Source organism: Fulmarus glacialis, unplaced genomic scaffold (genome assembly GCF_000690835.1).
Source record: "Fulmarus glacialis isolate BGI_N327 unplaced genomic scaffold, ASM69083v1 scaffold6069, whole genome shotgun sequence".
Classification (NCBI taxonomy): domain Eukaryota; kingdom Metazoa; phylum Chordata; class Aves; order Procellariiformes; family Procellariidae; genus Fulmarus; species Fulmarus glacialis.
The window spans coordinates 151,830-172,088 of record NW_009232577.1 but is presented as its reverse complement, the minus strand read 5'-3'; the positions used below and the strand labels follow the sequence as shown (position 1 = coordinate 172,088).

The 20,259-nt window shown below is 47.0% G+C and overlaps 1 protein-coding gene across 1 annotated transcript in view; it reads right to left on the bottom strand.

The window, feature by feature from the left end:
* Positions 1-1,544: 1,544 nt before the first annotated feature.
* The window catches only part of LOC104082008, a 154,562-nt gene continuing 135,847 nt past the window's right edge, over positions 1,545-20,259 (bottom strand). The window contains exons 5-9 of the mRNA XM_009584952.1: positions 4,848-5,020; positions 4,036-4,210; positions 3,786-3,929; positions 2,814-2,925; positions 1,545-1,611 (exon numbers count right to left, since the gene is read on the bottom strand). Of these exons, the coding sequence (XP_009583247.1) occupies positions 1,545-1,611; positions 2,814-2,925; positions 3,786-3,929; positions 4,036-4,210; positions 4,848-5,020 (671 nt within the window). The remainder of the gene's footprint in view (positions 1,612-2,813; positions 2,926-3,785; positions 3,930-4,035; positions 4,211-4,847; positions 5,021-20,259) is intronic.

Genomic DNA, 20,259 nt, shown 5'->3' with positions numbered 1-20,259 from the left:
AACAAGGAAAACATACTCTCTGCCTTTCTTGGGATTTCAGATGGATATGGTTGAAAGCAATTTCTTACTCTGTTTCCAAGGAAAAATGAAGTTGGACACCTAGATTTTTGCCTTAAGTGAAAGGGGAGACACAGGCTATCGATCACACCTCAGGCAAGGCAGCTGCCCTGTGTCCTCAGAGCTCTGCCATGAGTCAACTACATATGTTGCTGAGGAAGATACCAGAGGTTTTATGGGACGTGTTTTGACAGAACTGTGGCCAATCGCATCCAGAAGTGAGCACAGTTCCCCTGTGTTTCTGTATCTGCTCCAGGACTCTGGCACTAACATTCAAGTATTTGAGATATCCACCAGCTCCAGAACACACGGAAAATGTGCAACTAAGTCACAGATGAAAATTTTGGCCTTAATTCCAAATTAGAAATTGCCCCAGATTTTCCTTAGAACGGGAACGAATAGGTTCTTCCAAAGATTAAAGTATATTTTCTGTTAGGATCTGGCATTTTGGTTTGTATGAAATTTTTTGGTGAAGTGGCGATCATCACACATTATAGTGTCCGCTCTTGGCTTAATTCTCTAGACCTAGTCTTGGATTTCAAAGCTCGGCAGGATTTTGATTCAGAACCCATCTGCTGACAAGAAATACGTTGCTTTGGTTTTTTTCTCTTTTCTCCTTTTAAACACAAGAACAGCCACCCCAACATAACAAAAAAATACTCCTTTGTATTTTTGTGCTTTCCCAAGCGTTCAAAGAAGACAACAGACAGAGCTAATGCTCATCTGCGGTGACAGCCACCGCCACCACCACCATTTCTCTTTAACCCTCTCTGTCCCTGCGTCAAATGCTCCCAGCTGCGAGTCGCAGCCGTTCCCACACCAGACTTCTCCTTCCACTGCACCACAGCCTTTCCTCTGTGCACAGCTGGGGACCGCTGCAGAAATCCAGCTGCAGGACCCGCTGGTTGTGGCACGAGCAGGCGAGAGAGTTCGCTCACCTCCTTTGCCCCAGCAGCCGTGAAAAAAGGGCTGTGCAGACCTTTGACTTTCCTCAGGGATAGCTTATATTGCTCAGCAGATACAAGTTTTACCTAGTAAGATCCTGGGCTGTGTTTTGCTGCATTTTTATTACAAATATATAAATAAGGGGTGCTGGACAGCTTGCAGGTTTGCACCCTTTTTTGAGGTCTTCCCTTTTTTACTTTCTTTGAAAACTCCAGAGGAATTAGCTGCACTCAAAGGTATTGCTATCTACCCAGCTCCTGACCCTCACCTTCTGCCCCATTCCAGTTGCAGTTTCACCCAAACATGTGAAAAAAAAACCCTGGGGAAAATATTTTGGGTCTGGACCACACATGAAAAAGGAAAGTCAAGTTTGTTACTTAAAAAAAAAAACATGCTATGTTGTTAAAGTTATTTTATACCTTGTGGAATACACTGGGTTTGCAAATACTGAGAAGTGTTGTGCAGCAAGGGGGAAGCTCTGCCCTTGCAGGAGAGGAGAGGCAGCCCCCGGCAGCCGCAGCAGAGCTGAGCTGGGGACTTTCTCACAGGTCACATCCTTCCACCCACTCAGACAGGTCTTGTCCCTTGCAGTGCATTGCCCAGCCCTTCCTGAGGACAGAAGAAGCAAAGAGACACTATTTAGGTACTAGACTGATACCATTCATATCCAATACGAGCAGGCTCTGTTTTCTGTAGGGTCCTTTCCATGAGGGACCTCCCGTCACTAGCCCTGGAGAAGGACTTGCAGACCCTCCAACTCTGGCTGAGCATCTTGCATTGAGGAGTGCAGCCGTCACTGTCTCATGATGCCACCTGAGCTCTCTCTAAGTCCTGGCCAGGAACAACGAATTGCAATGGCAGGTCCTGCCACCTCTTGCCACCTCCTTATCTGGGACGTCGCAGCTGAGGACAGCGTGTTGAGTGTGCAGCGGACTGTGCGACAGCGATGCTCACCACAGGGGCCCTGAGACCTTTCGCTGCGTATGCCGCACAAATGGCTTACCTCACCTCTACTCAGAAACGCTGCTGCTTTTGCGGTGAGCCAGGCTTCGCAGCACCCCACCACAGGAAGCAAAACCAGCTAATGAGTCCAACTGCAATGGCAGGGAGGGGGCGGGGGGAATCTGAAGGCAGAATCTTGTCCCTCAACTCGGAATGTATTCAGGATTCAGTGGTTAACGCCACTATTTTTGCACAAAATGCCTTGGGACTTCAAACAACCACATATTTATATGATCGTTGGGATTGTCTTCTACCCCCACTTCTGTTTTCTCAGCCTGTCGGTTACTCTGCCTTTACAGGCTTCCTATGTGATAGCAGCCCGGAGTCCCAGGGGTGGTTCAGGGCTGCACCAAGCAAGGGCTGTCATCTAGATTCATCAGGATATTTCAGTGATTAATGCTCTGAAATGATCTGGGAAGAATTGCTTCCATGCTAGGTGCTTCCAGCTAAGATAGGAGACAGCAAAAAGTGCGGGAAGGAGCTCTCTAAAGGACCTTGAAAGCATAAGACAGAGAGAAATCTTCAAGGGCTAACCTACTAGCTCATGGGCTGTTTACTGACCATCTATTTTTCACCTGAGTTTTTTTCTGCTCCTTCCTCCCTAGTCTCTCCTGCGAGATGCTTTGCGGAGACTGAAGCGGTGCAAGTTTGTTTTTCCATTGCCACTCATTTGCAAAGCCTTGAAGTTGTGGATCCTCCTCTTTGGTGCGGCTGTGCTGCCTTTGTGTGACAGTTGGGCAAAGGGCAGCCATGCCCCTTCAGAAACATGCGTGAGCCCTGCCAAAGAAACCGACCTCGAAACCCCTTACCAGGCATACATTCCTTGTGGGTTTCTCGCAATTCTTTTGGCACAGATGATGTCATCAGTAATGTTACTCAATAGCAGTAACACTGTGAGCTCACTCAAGGGCAGAGACCAGCCTGGAGCAGGGCATGGTGAGGGCTGGGCACTCGAGCAGCCCTGGGCAGCGGTGCGGGGCTCATCCTCCCCACTGCTGGGCTGCTGTCAGCCTCACGTGCTTGAACGCCGCCAGGCAGGCACCCTCATCTGCTTCCCCATGGCCAGCAACAACCATAAATATATGTTTTCCCCCACAAATGCTGGCATGCCTGCCTCTGTAATCACATGTGAGAGAGAGATGGAAGGAGGGGGAAAAATGGGAGCAAACCCGTCTATGCTTACGGTATTTCAATCCCTTCCTGCTTGTTCTACTGGGAAAAAAAGCTATTAGGGAGCTTTTCTGCCTATCTGGAAAATGAGGTTTTGGTCTGAACAGGAATGGGAGGTCCAGCCCCAGCCTCCCAGAATTTGAGTTTTGTCATATAGCAGGATGTCTGCTGGTCAGACTCAGCAAAACCCTTCCCATGTCTGCTTAGGAGCTCCCCACTGGTGGGTAAACCTGGAGCCAAGACCTGGATCTGCCTGGCAGTAATACAATCTTGGGTCGCTTTCCTAACTACTCACTCCACAAGCAGGGGGATGCATTTATCTCATTCAGCCACACATCACAACCCACCCAACTCAGGACTGCCTATCTTCCACCCACAGTCAAAACACTCAGAGAGCCCTGAGGTCCCTAGTATCCCAGGAGAGGAAAGGGTGGATAGGGCCATTCATCACCCCCACCTTCCTGCAGCCATGGACATCTTGTTCCCCAGGCTGTGCCCAGCATGTCCCCACAGCTCTATTTTGGCCGCGGGGTGAAGTTGGGCAGAGTGGGAGGGCTTGGGCTGCTGCCTCCGTTCCTGGGGCTAGCTCTGGAGGAACAGTGCCATGGTACCCCTGCAAGCCATTCTGCAGCGGTTATCTGAGGTGCACCACTGCTGGCTGCTGATCTGGAAGATGCTGTAGTTGGTACTGCCGTCCGCTTTGATGCTCTGTGCTGCTGTGTTGAAGGTGCTCTCGTAAAAGGCCATGCAGAGCCCTGGGCAGGGGCAGAAGGCACTAAGGCTGTACCCATGGCTGCCGTCCATGGGGATGGTGGCAGCCAGCAAGGAAAGACTGTGGGGGGACAGGGGACTGAAACTCACAGCTGGCAAGGCTGTAGCCCTCATAGCCATCCAGCCCCTCTTCCCCCTCTTCCTGGAGCAGGTAAGCCAGCTCGCACTGGCTGAACACCTTGGCTTTCGTGACTGCAGTCAGCAAGGCCAGTAGCAGCAGCAGCAGGGGAGAGCCCATTCCTGCAGGGCTGCTGGTCCCCGCGTACTGGGATCCCCAGAGGGAAAGGTGAAAACAAGGTGTAAGCAGGCAGTAAAGCACAGTTAGACGTCCAAGGCCAGCTCCCCAGCAGGTAGTGACACAACTAGCTCTGGCGACCCCAGGCTGCTCACGCCTGCCCTTGGGGCGTGCACACCCGCACATGCAGGCATGCACGTACATGTGCTGGACAGCCTGGGCCACAAACAGGTTTTATCGGTGCAGACGTGGAAAATACAGAGCTTCAGGCACTGCCACTCTGCAGTTTTCGTATATTAGTGGTCAAAGGTCAGGTGTCCCGTGAGAACTGGAAAGCTGACAAATGGGACCCACTAAGAGAAGGGTTACATGCTTTAGCTGCTCAGACATCTTGGTGCTGGTCAGCCTCTGAGCAGAAGCCGTGATGTGCAGTGACCTCATTGCTGTTGGGAAGCCATACCCAAACTCACTAACCCTTAGCCCCGGTTTGCACGTCAGCCTTTTACACAATTACCAGCACGCACAGCGAGTCACATCCTACAAGTCCAGGGAGTTTGTCCAAGAAAAGACCTCAAACCTGGGTTTTAATAAACAGAATTAAAATCCTTTCCTTGGGGTTATTTCTCTCTCATTCCTCCTTTCTTCCTTTCCATGCACCCTCTTTTACCAAACCTGCCGGGCGGTTTGCTTTCTGGCCGCGCAGCGCTGAGCAGTGCCGCAGCCCCGGCAGGCTGTGCCCCGGTGCCCCTGCAACCAGAGCCATTTGCAGCCCTGCAGAGCGGCTTGCAGCAAGGGGCAGAGGCAGGAGGTACCCCCCGCGCTGCCTCCGGTGATCGTCCTCTGCGGGCAAGGGCAGTAGGGGCTGCTTAATAAAAACCCCATGTATACCTAGAGAAATCGTTACCTCCGGCAACACGGCTCAGCGCCAGCCCTGGGGTGAGCATCAGGATGTCCCCCAGCGACCGCTCACCCTTCCAGACCCCCCCTGGCCCCGTCACCAGGGATGAAGGCCCACGAGCCTGCGCCACACCATGGGACTTGGGACCCAGCCCAGCCAGGGAGCACTGCTGCCGTGGCTGTGCTTTTCAGGGACAGCCTCCTGGGGCTCATTTTCTGCTTCACCTGAAAATTATTCCTGCACGCGAGTCTACCAGCAGGGGTATTTTTTATATTTTAAGCTCATATTGCAGGATATTTGCACAGACAGAGAAATATCACCTTCTCACTGAGAATAATAGCAGAACTGTTTCCAATGCCTCCAGCTGGGCAAGGGTGTGATCCTGTGAACAAAAATCAAGTAAACTTGTGTCCAAAATGCTTTTAATTTCTAGAGAGAATTGCCCACGAATAAGTGGCAAACCAAGAATTACCACACAGATCGATCAACGAGCAGAGCAAGCAATGTATTACACGTTTGTACTGAGTTAGAAGCTGTAAAGACAATTAGTGAGAGGGTCTTCCAGTCAAGGCAGTAAAAAGAAATATGAACATGCCCGTTTTCCTCGGGTTTGTGGCAAGGACCAGAAGAAATTTTCTGTTCGCCTCAGAGTGGTTGGTGCCTGCTCCTGGCGTGTCAGCACCTCCAGCTGAGTCAACGAAAGCCACTTCTGCCCCACGGGCTGGTGCCACGCGGGGCTGCACCAGGGCCTGGCCACACAGCAAGGCGGAGGCGTTTATTCACTCTTGTCTTACCATTCTGGTATCTCTTTGTTTTCGGTCATGAACACTAATAAACCCAATGAATATTAGAAAATCACTTAGAAGAGGAGCAGCGGAAGGAATCTCCCCCTTATGGGAGCATTTGCTTTAATTTAAACTATCTAAAGATAATAAATAACAGGGCTCCATAACGACATAATTTGCTCATCTTCTTGGTCTCAAAGTATTTTTTAACAAGCAAAATGAGGTTTCAAACATGTCTGTGATATCTCCTCTGGATTAAATATTAATCGTGATGCCAAAGCAATAAATAACAGAAATCCTGCCTGGTTGTTCTGACATGCAAGTCCTTAATTGTGTGGGAAGCTGCTCAGTGGAGATAAAATGCCACAGAGCCAGTACAGTATCTGTGTTGCTACAAGATTTACAGCTCGATTCCCTGCCTGGAAACAAAGGAACAAATAGCTGCATGTCACGCACTGAACTGAAACATTATGGATTATATTATTACTTGAGTTTCTACAGGACTTCTCAGTGGGGGAAAAAAAATTCTATTAACTCTCTTTTACGACTACCAGCAGGGCAACGTGAAGAGAATAATCTCCTCCATTTATAAGGTCTGGGGGCCTTAAAACCTGAATAGCAGCCCAGGAGCTTTGTCACAAGGTCTGGCTGTTTCCTTTCCTTCATAAAATTCCTATCTCCATTAATCTGTGTTTATTTTCCTTCTGCTTTTTAATTTGCTTAATGGACTTCAGCCGAAGTCTCCTAGAAGTCAGAGGAAAGTAAACTCTGATAAATCCTTTGGGACTTAATAGTCACAGTTAAGCACTTCTTTGGATTATTTTGTCTGACTTTCATCTTTGCTGCTGCAGAAATGTCGGCTGCTTAGTACCGCAGCCCTAACCCCATGACTTAAGAGCCTGGGAATGAACCGACAAAAGATATCCCTCTTTCTTTCTTTCTTCTTCTGCAGGCATGGAAATACAGCAAGACTAGACTTAAGCTCATAAAAGGCAACCGGGGTGTCCTCCACGTGTTTGCCCCATACAGAAAGCATGTTGCAGGCTCAATGCTCCTCAAACTGCCAGTCTCTGCCGGTCTCTCCCATCCCCAGGCTTCGGTTTCCAGGGGCAGAAGGAGGAAGCCCCAGCTGGGCGGGAGCTGCTGTGCATGGTACTGGACCCAGGCTGAATGCTGGGGAGCACAGCCCCGTCTGGGCACCTTCAGCCTCAGCTTCCTGAAGCCAGGTACTGTCACTGAACATGGAGGTACCAGCTGCTCCTCCATCACGCAGTCTGGCAGTCTCTCACCTCAGCTCCCAGCACAGGTGGGGTAAGGACAGGGCTGCAGATCCCAAGCCTCATGGGGAATCTGCCCGTAACAGGCATCAGAGCTCTCCTGCAGGAGAGGAGACCTGTGATATTTCCTTTTTCCCAGCCCTACTGGCATCATCTGTTCAATAACGTTTCATGTTATTAATCTATTATTTTCTTTTCAATGGGTAGGCTTTGAATGACAGCCAACATTAGTATTAGTCTCTAAATACCTTTTTGTTAGGAGTCCAAATCCTTTGTGTTCTCACCCATATATTACTTTCTATGCAGCAGATTTATTTTTGCACAGCATTTATTCCTGCAGGATCTGCTTACTCAGAAATTGCATTGTATAATTAGGTCCCAACTGCCTATTTCTAATCCTGAACAAAGGTTCACTTTATTGTTCATTTCAGCAATTCACATTTTCATTTTACTTCTTCCATGTACGATAGACATAATTAATTAGGTCCCATTCCACCAACCTTTCTATTTCCTGTGTCTAACGATCAGGTTTTAAAAAAAACTCTCCATGGTTTTATGTGTTGCTGGAGTAATTTACACATGTCCACCTGTAATGAAACTTAGGCATGAAGCAAAGGCAAGCACTAAGAGCTGAGCTCCTCTAACTAACAAACCCCGCTACAGATAAATAATGGGCCTATTGACTTACTGCAACTTGTAATTGAAATTTTACATATATTTTAGGCCCATCTGCATAGACTGAGGGGAATTTTTTCCTAAGGAAAATTTCCGGTCTCCTCATTTTATTTGTCCCATTTGGTAAAGTTCTTGCCTGTGAATGCATTGACTTCTCTCTCTCTCAGAAACAGTGAGCAGGTGACCATTGAGAAAGTTTTTGTGAAAGCACGTCGTCATGTGCCAGAAAAAAAGATGAGCCATTGGGCAGGCCCCATATTACAGTAACATCCAGCCCTGACTACTTTGCCTTGGATCTGTTTTTCTTTCCTTAGTATAAAAGGGCTCAGCCCCCTACATGTTAACCATAAATCTCAGCAATACCTTCATTACAACAGAACATATCTTATCTGAATGTGCTTTCTCCTGGTACCAGGTGGTCAGCCACAGCGCAGTTTCGACTTGCTGTTTTGTAGCATCGTTTGACATAGTAGTAACAAGAGATTAGGAACTGGAAGTTAATATGATGAGGGCATGTAATTACACAACTCCAGGGTCTGAAGGCCTTATTCAAAAGAGCGATCCGGCACTTAGGGATACCATCAAATGGATTGTGGTAGCATCACAAGGAATTGTGCTCTTTGGAAAGGCTGAAGGCTTTGTCAAACTGTGGTGGCTACCACCATTGCTATACAGAGCAGATAAACCTCGGTGTGCTTGAAACCGGGCAGCTCGGGGCGTAGGAGAAGCATGGCTGGGAAAGCACAAAACTCTGCTGGATGTAAAACCCACCCAAGAAGCTGGGTAAATGCTCCGGTGGCTTGCTCTGCGGAGGTTGCTGCTGCCGGCGAGCTTGCTGCTGGCGTCCTGGCTGGCCGCGGGCCAGTGCAGGGATGTCTGCACCGCTCTGCAGGCACAGCAGGGATTAGAGGGGCTGAGCAGTCAGTTGCACAAGATGATGTGTCTCCTGGGATCGGCTGGAGACAAATGACCAAGGGGTCCCATTTTGGAGCTCCCAGTGGTGGAACAAAGGCAGAGGCTGAGATCCTGTATCTGCTTCTGTGAAACTCACACTAAGCAAGGAAAAGCTGCACAGCTTGGCCCGGGGTGACAAAGAGCAGACTGGACCTGCTCAGATGAGCCACTTCCCATGGGTGGACGGGAGCCCTTGTGGCTTATTGGTCTGGCTCGCTGATCCATGCTCTGATGTCTGGGATCCTGCTAATGAAATTATCACATCTAGTAAGAGTCAAAGCCGCTTTGTGGGAACCATGAGTTTCCTGTCTTCTTTGCATTTGTGAAGAAAGACTTTGTCATGTTCCCAGGGTAGGAGTCACAATTTGCATTAGGAAAATATAAACAAAATTAAAAGATCGGCCCCATGATAGAGCCAGCACAACAACAACAGATTCAGGAAAGTACTAACTAAATGCTGCACAGCAGGCAAATTTTGATTTATATTTGTAAGCTTTTTTGGTTTCAAAATGCAGTATTCCCCCTCTTTCATCTCCAAAACCCCGCCAATACAGAACAGAAACATAGCTTTTGGCGGCCTTCATTTTTTAGCTAAACTTGTTTGTGTTCTCTCTTAGCGCTTGAAGCAGAGCAGTAGCAAATTACATTACTGCTTCTCAGTTTGTGACACGCTTGACCATGTTTTTTCAATAAAAATGACACCACTTAACTTTGCTGGGTCAGTAATGAAGCAGCAAGAAAGATTTTGTTTGGCAAGAAAAACTAGCTAAGAATCCAGAGCTTCTTACAGCTAAAGCAAAATAAAGGATTTAGGTTAATTAGACTATTTATGAACTCTAAACTCTTCCCTTAATTTATGTATTACGATGAAATGTATCTCCGTGGCCGCCTTGAGCAGTCTTCCACACGCTATGGGAATATTTTTCCCACTGGGCACGACAGCAGCGGTGCGCGGACACTGCGGAGCAGAGCTTGTCCCCTGGGGTACCGATGGGAGCCTTCGTGTCTGCCTAACCGAGCAAGAGGTATGTCCCTTTGCCATGAACTAGTACCGCAACCCAGCGCAAAGCATTCCCATCAGAGATGGCCAGCCAGCTGGAAGGGGGCAGGGCTAGGCTATCCTTCTAGGGCCATCTCAGCTTGGTGGAAACACCTCGTCTACACAACTTCCCTGAGGACCCAGATTTGAGTGCACCTCCATCACCATCCTGTTTCCAGCTGAGGGATGGATCAGCCAAATTGGTCCTGAGGACGCTGGTTATGTTCTCTGAGGAGAACCTGGAGGATAACAGGCACTCTACCACTTTTGGGAAGAGAAAGCTCATCTCCAGGTGTGTCAGACATCAAGACCCAAATCTTCCTTCACATAAGCCTGCTTTTCTCTCACCTTTCCGTTATTTTAATCTCATGACCTCAGCATCTCTAAGTGTGGCAGCATGCTTGAAAAACACATGGTAGCAAGTCTCGCTTGCATTGAAGCTGGCTAGGTAGCATCACAGTACACCTGACTGGAACAGCACCCTAAAAATAGGTATTGTATCGTGACATTTCCAGTGGGTCTTTGAAGTCAGCCAGACTAATGCCTGCATCTGATGAGACTTCCTGAAGCAGCTGTTCTGGCTTCGAAGAAGCTGCTAACTCAGCCCAAGGCACAGGAGGGCTGGCGGGTGCCTGTGCTTGTAAGAGCCCAGCCCCTGCCAGGGGTGAGCATCCCCATGGGAGCGCGGTGTCCCCATGCGGACAGTCCTGCCCAGCCTGCACCGATGCATCTCCTGCTCTTTTCCAGGGGAGATGCAGACCTCCATCCGGTGGATGTGCACCAGTGGGCAACGAGCTCGTATTTTGGGAAGTGCTCTTCTGTGTCCCCTGGGAGCAGTGCATGGCACCAGGAGTGTGGGGAGCAGGGGCTGGCGTCGGCCACGCTGCTGCACTCTTGCATTTCAGCGAGAGCCTCCTGCTTGGCACCGCTCTGCACCAGGCCAGCACCAAACCCTTGATGTGTTTGCAAGGCACTGGCATGTAAGCAGCGAATCCCTCGCAAAAGGCGTAATTACACCCCCTGCCTAAAAATGACTTTTTTCTGGCTGACAACAGCTCTCCTTCATGCACTATGAATATTTGGGGGATGGCTTTGGCTTCAACAGCATGTAATGTCAATGGCAGTGAACCTTGTTACTGGGAAATTATCTATGTTGACAACCATCCTTTGGCTTTGCCTTGAATTTTATTTTCTGTAAATGCCTTGGCAGTTGTCTTGCAGTGTAGGGCTTTTTTCCAGTCACAACGGTCTGTTTCATCGATGTCCTTATCTCCTAAGAACAACGCTTTAGTTGTAGAAGGATTCTTGGTAGCTTGTCTGACCTCATGTAATTTTGATGTAAGGGGTAAAGAAGGCATTTTGTTTTATATATGAAGGGGATTTTCTCAAGTTCATACACAGCTGGTTTTAGCTGGTAAACTCATATTAGTTTATGTTATTATTATTGTTGTTGTTGTTGTTGTTATTATTATTACTACTATTACTATTTTATAACTTCCTTCAATAGAAGTTATGCAGCTAAAAAGCTTAATGTAACAAAGTGGGAATATTTGCATATATATATGTATATATACACACACATATGCAGGCATGCATGTACATACACACACACATAATCTTTCTTTCTTTATTTTCAAATCAAACCGTTTCCTAATACTGAAAATGCAGAGAAAAAAAGAGTTATAATATGAATTTTCTTTAATTAATGACACCCTCACATTCTCAATAGATTAATGAATCATGTTTTTCTTGCACGGAGTCACAGATCCAGTTTTGTAGTTTTTTAACAGCCTTCACGCCCGTCTAAGAAATACACTGAATTTGCTTTACTGTGACCGTTCCTGATGCCTAAATTTCACACTCAAAAGAATACTGGAACTGCTATTAGCTTAAAAGGGTATTTGGCTTTATTTGTGGTTTGGCAACAGAGAAAATAATATTTGATATGATTTTTGTTCCTATTTGTAAGGGAATTTAGTAATTTTGGAGACTGAATGTTTATCTACATTTATCCATGAATACCACATGAGTTAACTGCATCAAATCTGTTAATACCACACGAGAGGTGGCAGAATGGTTTTGTACAATTTTTTTTCCCCAATAGAAAGATGAAGATAAATATTTCTGGAGTTTGTCCAATTCTGATGATTGAAAATAACCCAGAAAGCTAATTTGCAAATAAAGAAACAGATTTCCAGTTTGTTGTTTGGAGGTTTTTTTCATGTTCTTTTTCACCTCTACTTCTCTATGGACAAAGAAAGGCACTAAGACAGGCCATGTTTTTGGGTCAGCTGCAGCCACAGCTGCAGCATCCCATCCCCAGTTTACACCAGCTCTGAATTTCGCCCCTTGGCACTAACCAAGAAAGCCTTTGCATGTACGCTTCTATCAACATCTGTAAACATTAAAAGCTTTCTAGGCTACTCAGGGGTTAAAGTTGTTCTAGTAAGTGTCCTTAATAAGGAATTCAGACGGTTTCTGTTTGGTTTTAATTATGATAGCCTTTCATATAGGTTGGAGGGGCTCCTGGCTCTGTCCTGTTGAGACATTAAAGGTCCCTTTGTTTAAAAGCTCAGAGCCAGATCTGAGATCGCCAGTAGTTCACCTTTAGGATATAGAAAAGTGCTGAGCCATGGCAGGGTTTGATGCTGGTAGCCCCCGCGGTGGGAGCTGCGGCACAGGGTGTTGTCAGCATCGCTCTCCATACTGCAGCCTGCTTGCTCCGGCCGCGATGCTATCAGCATTCCTTGCTGGAGCCTGTCTGAGTGATGGCTGATTAATGAACTGGGGCTACAACTATCTGTGAGAAAGAAGAATTGCTTATTTCACCCATGTCACAGTCCTAATTGGGAAAGTCTGACAGCATCTGGTTCGCTCCATGTATAGACACCAGATACACAAAAGGACTTCTTCCAAGATTGCTGTGATTTTCACTGCTCTCTCCCCTGCAACACCACTCTCCCCAGGAAATAAAACAACCAACCTTGGAATTTCTTTCTGAGGTAGAGAGAGAGGAAGGAAAAACATGACCCTCCCCCTTACTAACTTTTATGAAATAAAGCACAAAACACAAACTTGTTTCATGAGCACTTTGACATCGAAAGTCTCATGCACTGTTTCATCTTAAAAAATAACAATCTTGCAAGTAAATACAACAGAGATCTCTGTTCTGATGACTGGAGAGCCCTTTTAATTTCTGCTTTTACATGAGATGTCTGCCAGTTTATTTGCTTTCTCTTCGCCTAGCTGGTACAACAAAATCAAAATAAAAGGCTGCAGATGCACCCCACATCACTAACCAAGATGGACCAAAGTGTGGCAGTAACCCACATTGTCTTTCTCCCTGTGTACCAACACAGGAGGATGCTGGACTTCCCACATTTCCATTTCAGCCACTGTTCAATATGCTACAGAGCTCGTCAGTAAGAGAGCAGGCCTCTCAAGAAACTTGCTGGATTCACTGATGTTACTCCCCAATTTCTCTTGGCAACCAATTATTTTCTCATCCGTGTTATACTTGGCAGGACACTTAGGGTTTTCCAGATGGTAGAGCTGGCCTCTAGTTTGCCTGAGTGAAAATATCACTGAAGGTGTAAGGCAGCAGATCTGAAATCTGAACATAGCATTAAATCTGTACTGGCATTAAATCTCTCTGCCACCTGTGACCTGCTGCCAGGCTGAAGCATTTGGGGTGTTTCAGCTATGGAGAAGACAAAATTGTTCACAATTGCCTGCAAATAAAGACATAGCAGGCATTTTCCTGGACTTTTGGTTCTCTAGAAGGTCTCCTAATTAATAATTCTTACACCAGTGATTTATGAACTGTAGATGCTGCAAAGTGTTCTTGTCAGAAGGGCAGTATTACATCAGAGGTTCAAAAAGACACTGAAGACTGTCAAGGAGTCTCTTCAGTGGCTGAAACATCAACCTGCCTATTCTGCGTTGACCGTGATAGTAAGCCTCATAGGAAATGCGAGATTTCTGCCACGACAGTGAGTCAGGACATAGGTATGCTGCCTCATCTTCTAATCCTCTGCCAAATCAATAAGCTCTTCTCGAGGATGGGATCTTCAACTGCAGTATAGGGAGATATCGTGGGAGGCATAATGTAAGCTGAGCAGAGTCTTGGCTTTGCGAAACCTCCGTTACCCCAGAGCCACCTGCAGAGTGTGGCAGGAGCCCTGCCATTTGTGCAGGCGCTGGGCCAGCCTGTCTTCTAGGTCCCAAATTTGCTTCTTCAAAGGAAAATCTGAGTAGGTCATGTACTTTAAGAAAAATATCTGCTTTACTGGGAAACTGTATTTTGGCGAGATGAGCATGTCTGATGAGCTCACCTTGGTGTGCTGTGCCACAGTATCTGAGACTGAATGAAAATCCATGTCTCTGGCTGTGTAGCTGTTTTATCCTGTTGTCCTTTAATGTCATGGCTGGCAGTTCAAAGGAAACCTTTGAACCTCAAGCCTGTACACTCTCAAAACACATGCATCAGGCCAGCTTCTGGGGGTTGTTCATGGATCCCAGAGGCAAGTGAGGGACCTGATGTTAACGTCCTTCCAGATCCTGGCACTGTGATGAACTTTGCAAAGTTAAAATAGCATCGTCAGTATTTCCAGGTACTGGAACACTGAGACACTGCAGCACCCGAGGATCGAGGCCCTCTGGGCTCAGGGTCAAGGCTTTTTCTTTTTCTGTAGCCACACACCTGCAGCTGTCCCTTCTCCTTAGTGGATGCTCCAAGGGGCTTGGTGGCACTGGCTCTCTGGCTACCCTGCATACACGCAATTTTAACAGAATCTGTGTTCAGATGCCTGGTTCTTCTCCCCTGGAGCTGTGTCAAACACTCCAAAATTGAAAAATGGAGGTGCGCTAGGAGAACCAGAGGAGCACTGTCACAAAAACACCAAATAGCAAGGCAAAAAAGATTCAAGTTACAGCAGTCCAGGTGCTCATGTCAGCTAAGTCGGTTGTAACATGCCTCCATCTTCCCAGGAGAGCACAGCTTTCTTCTACTAATCAGCACACTGCTGCACGGAAGACATAAATAATCTTAAAAGAAGGTGAAAGTATCTCTGTGGCCACAGGAGAGGTAGCTGGACCCCAGGGATGAATACTTGCACAGCCGCAGGACCCAGGAAGTGCAAAACCATGATGCCATAGGAACAGCAGCACCCTGGCTGAGCCATGAAGTAAATGGCTTTCTCAGCGCTTTCTCAGCTAGCAATGCTGGGGTAGCTCAGGTACTGTTGTTACCTGCAGCACTCTCACTTCCAGTCATGGTTGGTTCTGATTTGAACAAAGCCTGAATGGGGGAAAGGCAGTTAAACTCGGTATATTCGTAAGAAAAGGAATAAAGGGCTAAATTCATCCCTGATTTATACCTTGTGCAGCTTTGCACATTGCGTACTGGTGTTAGAACTCAACAGCATTGCATACTGGTGTTAGAACTCAAGCTGTTCCATAGGGGCAACTTGCAGAATAAAGTTAAACATCTGGATATGTGTAGGAACAGCAGGTTCGTTACATGCAAGGTAAAACAACGTCGGAGCAACTTGGAAATACTATGTGCTGAGCACAATGCTTGCCTTGCTTAGTCTGACGTTTGAAGTCTGTGCGTGGTCTATGCCTCAGCCCGTTCCAGCAATCTTCCCACTCCTTCCCAGTTGCCTCCATGAAACCTATGTGTGGCAGGATTAATGCAGCCAAAGTGCACATACGTCATCTGGGGTGGGCAGCCGTGTTTAGAGATTTCAGTTGTTGGGCCTTCTCAGGGGGACTTTTAAGGAATCGTATTAACAATGCACGTGGAGTCAGATCAGGAAAATTCAGCTCTCCTTCGAATCCATCTGCTAGATCTTCGCAGGCAATTCGGAAGCGCTCTTCCTAATGGTGCCAGGGGGACAGCTGGAGGAGGCTTCACAGCGTCCACTTTTCAGTCTGATCTCAATGAACCTTTGTGGTTCCGTCGATGCCAACGTGAGAACATTTCCTCTGAAGTCATTCGTGTAAACAGCCCAGGGACCGACTGAGAGCATTCAGCTTTGTTCCGCAGGACAGGGACAGTAGCCTGACTGTTGGTTTATTTAAAAGGAGAAAAACAACAACAAAAAATGTCGCCAGGAAGTTGCATGACTGTCAGGAAACACTCACCAATGGGACTGTGTTAAGCAGAGTATGCAAAGCCAACAAACAAATACACTACTTTATACAGTAACGCTTTTTATTTGTATTTCTGACAACACACTAAACTATTCCGTCAGGGATGTCCACTCTGCTGCAAATAACTTTTTACCTTTTTAAAACATTTTTAAGCATGGAATATTTCTTTAGGACATATTGAAAAAATGGCTGTAATAAGGAATTTATTTTCATGCTTATGTGTTCCCTTTTTGTCATTAACATTCTTTCCGCTGTACCATGGCCAGGAATGGGTGCCAGGTCCAGGAGTTTAGAAATTATTTCTGCATCATGTGGAAGCTCTGCTAATCGGCTGGTGTTCTATGTTACAGCGGGAAAGTCCACGGATTTTAAGCTGAAGCACTTTCATAAAAGCCTGCTGTGTCTTCCCATAATATTTGAGCTCCCCTTGAAACTCTGGCTGCAAAGATTTCCTGCCCTAAATCTCTTTCTGCCCTCAAAAAGGAGAGGTGGGAAAAATGTCTGGTAATGCCAGGAACATGGGCATTATTCTGAGCAGGATGGAAAATGGAAAAAAAAATCATCAACACTTTCTTCAGCAAAGAATATGTCTATTCAAGGCCAAGGCTTTTATTCTATGAGTTACATGTGGGGGGGGGTGAGGGTGGGAGAGAGGGTGGGAGGGAGAGGGTCCCCCTCAAAATATGGTACTTTCTGGAAAGGGAAAGGGAAAACAGCCTTTAGAAAAAACACACTTTCAAATGAGAACATAGGTGGAGTGAAAACTTTTAACTTTGCTGAGCATTATCTTGCATTGCCAGCCCCTCAGATCAGAGCAGACCTCCCTGCTCCATGCAGTGCCCAACGCTCTTCTCATGAGAGGGCTGCAGGAGCTGAAGAAGCAGCCCTCGAATGACGGCTGCTGAATCCCATGGCAAAACAAGACCACTCCCATGGCAGAACAAGACCAGCCATGGGGCTGCAGCACCGGGTGCCCTCCTGCATGCTCGTTTTCACTGGCCTCATCAGCGGTGCAACCGGGGTTGCGCAGTGCCTGGGCTCCAACAGCGGGTGAGGAGCCGGGCTTTGTCCTCGTGCAGCCCAGCTCAGGGCAGCCTGCCGGTGACACCTGCCCTCCGAGCCAGCTCTGATCCATCCCTCCAGCTGGGGAACTTTTGGGTCATATTTAAACCCTACAGAAAAGAAGGGTAGAATTCCCTTTCACCCTCATTTACCTCTTCTCTTGAAGAGTTTATTTGGGGTCCAATTTGGTGAAACACTTTACTACACATTTTTTGCACTCAGAAAAGCAAGCATAAGCTTAACTCGATCCTAAAGCTTTGCTATACCAGGGTCTTTTTGGTGTGTGTTACAGACTGGTGCCCACCCACCACTGATTGACTTGAAGGTGGGATATTGAAACCAAGAACTGAAGGAAGATCCTATTTCAATGTCCAATACAAGCTAGCATGTCACTAAGCTTCTATAAACACAGGATTCAGCCTCGATTACATCAGCACAAACCAGTTCAAACTATTCATTTGAGAGCAGAATATTCCATTTCATTAAAAACTGGAACTGCAATTTCACAGCTCTAATTCCCGTAAAATAATAAAAGCAGTGAGCCAAGAATGGACTTTTTTATTTAAAATGAGATTTATCAATAGATGAAAAATCTTGGTGGTACAAGTGGTAAGAAGGTGTGCACAGTAGTTTAGTACTCAAGATATTCACTAAATAGATATATTTCACTAATGTATGGAAGAACGTTCCTGGTGTTTTCACTATTAATCCAGACACTGCTTATTTACTGCTGGTGCACATTTGCCCAAAGTCATGTTGCTTTAATACCTTGCTGAAATGTTTTAATTAAATGTAATTTCTAAATGGGTTCTATTATTGATTTATTGATTAGGAAATATCCTTCTTTACACACAGTCAGGGTTTTTCTGTGCAAACACCACTATCTCAGGGATGGGGACAGTCGTATGAAGACAGACCAGCAAAGCATATCTCATTTGCTCCTTCTCCAACAGGCCACAAAAAACCTTGTTTCTTGCCCTCAGAAAGACTTAGCAGTTCCCCTCCCCAGCTCATACTGTCCTGGGGTGGTGGGACAGGCTGAGGGTAGCTCCCCACGAGCCTGAGACAGTGGGAAGGGGATCCTCATTCCCTTTGCTGGGGATGCGGCAGGGGTGGTGGCAAAGGGCTGGCAGCAGGCTGCAGAGCTTTGCTCAGGTCTCTGTGCCTGGCTACCCGCAGTCGAAGGGAGAACTCACCAGCGGGGACATGCATAACTCTTCCTGTGACCATTCTCTCTTTCTCAGGATGAATGCTTTTTTTTTTCTTTTCTTCCCCAGAAAATCTCTCCAAGCACATGAGCAGCTAGCAGTCTGAAGCCTGGACTTGCTGTCAAAGAACTGCAGAAAGTAAAGTCCCAGCCTGTCAGTGGAGAGAGCCACAGAATTTGGCTCCAAAATAGACCAACATGGCCTCATTTCTCAGTAAATGAAGTTCTGTTAGCTGTTAAACCATGTGGCCAAGGTGGGCCTGCCAAACCAAGTACTGCAGATTGGTCTAAACAACTGTCTAGCTTTCATCACTGTTGAATACTTCCTCAACGCCTGACACCTGCAAGCTCACTATTGACTCTCCACCCTGGTAACGCTACTCACTGTCCTTATGCAGCTTCCCTCCTCTCATAGCCGGTTGGTCACTCTTTACCTTTGGGTGGAGTCTCCAGAGGGGAGAGTTTCACAAAAGGAAATTAAGAAAATCTCCTCCTAAATCCCATCTACAACCTGCTTAAATCTCCTTAGAGGGATGACTCTGTGAAGCACTCTAGGAGCCTGCTCATCAGAAACACTGTAGGAAATTATGGTTTTGTGTTCCTGTGATGTTGTCTTCAGTTGCCAGGGCAAGTGATTTCCAAAGCTTCATTGGGCCATCATTGCCTCACAGAGTGCAGAAAGGCTGCCTAGGACCTCAGCGCGTGAATGCTACTGGCTAATACAGGAACTATTTCATATGGCTGCACGGAGTGGCATAGGGACCTCTCCAGACCTTTCATGCTCTGTCCCTAAAGTCTTGCACACCCTGGTGTTTGAAAATATTGTAGCGCACAGCAGGATCCAGGTTCTCCTGAAAGCACTCTGCTCTCAGAAGATAGCAGTAGAAGGGCCAAGCAAAACACTACTAGACAGAGAGGAGGAATGAGTTCTGGCCCTCAAAGCATCTCTTCAGCAAAGGAGAAAGCAGACTGCTCACTGAAGCCATCCCTTTACTCTTCAGGATCACAATCACTGCCCAAGAACTGCTGCCACCACACATCTTCCTTCAGCTTAGAGTGTAACCAGGATTGCGCTGTCAAGAAAAAGATCCACAAGTCTTCTTCACCCACCTGACAACATTAGGTGTTGTAAAGACCAGAGCTTACTAGCAGAACAGAGCTCTCAGCACCACTTTGGATCAGGACTGAATTAGGATTATATGTAGACAAGTAGCAAAATGACTACTACTGGGATAAACCTCCTAGAGAGCAAATCACCAGAGCTGCAAGGTTGGATGGATGGGGTGTCTCCTGTCCTGTCTTGGAGGCAGTCTCCATGAGGATGTAACCCACCTGGCCCAGGGAAGCCATGGCACAGCAGACTGCGACGTGGGCTATCAGGCATGCTCCACTCCCTGTTCCAAAGATGCTCTTTTTTCCACCAGAGACTTCCTTGCTTTTCTCTTGCTGCTCCTGTGGCTGTTCACGACCTATCTGCCTACAAGTGCAGGGTTGTGTGTGATGGGAGGAGATGCAACAAGGCTCAGAGGCTTGTCCTGAATACCACCCCTGGATCCCAACCTACTCCTTAGATACTGTGATTTTAAAACCAGAAGGGGCCAATTTGCCAGTTCAGGCAGTACACAAGCTGGTCACAACCGCAGATGGCTGCTGATTGCCAGAGATTTCACTTGTGAGCTTCCCCTGCCTCTGGGCAGCAACGTTGCAGGATTTCTTCCCCGTGCTGTGGCACTTGTGATCCACGCTTTCCCTCGCCGAGATCCGCCACTGACGGTGCCCGGCCTGGGGTGCAGCGATTAGGAGGAAAGACGGGGAATCTGATACTCCCTAGGGCATCACATCAGAAAGGACCCTATTGCTAGGCCCTGTAAGGATCCTGCTATAGAAACAAAACTGCTATAGGATCCTGCTATAGAAATAGCATTCTGAAAATGTTACAGCTAGTTAAATTGTTTATGAACCTGAAAACTGGGTTTTAAATGAGATTTCACAGGATTAACACTGTGGAGTGTTCCCATTCTATCAT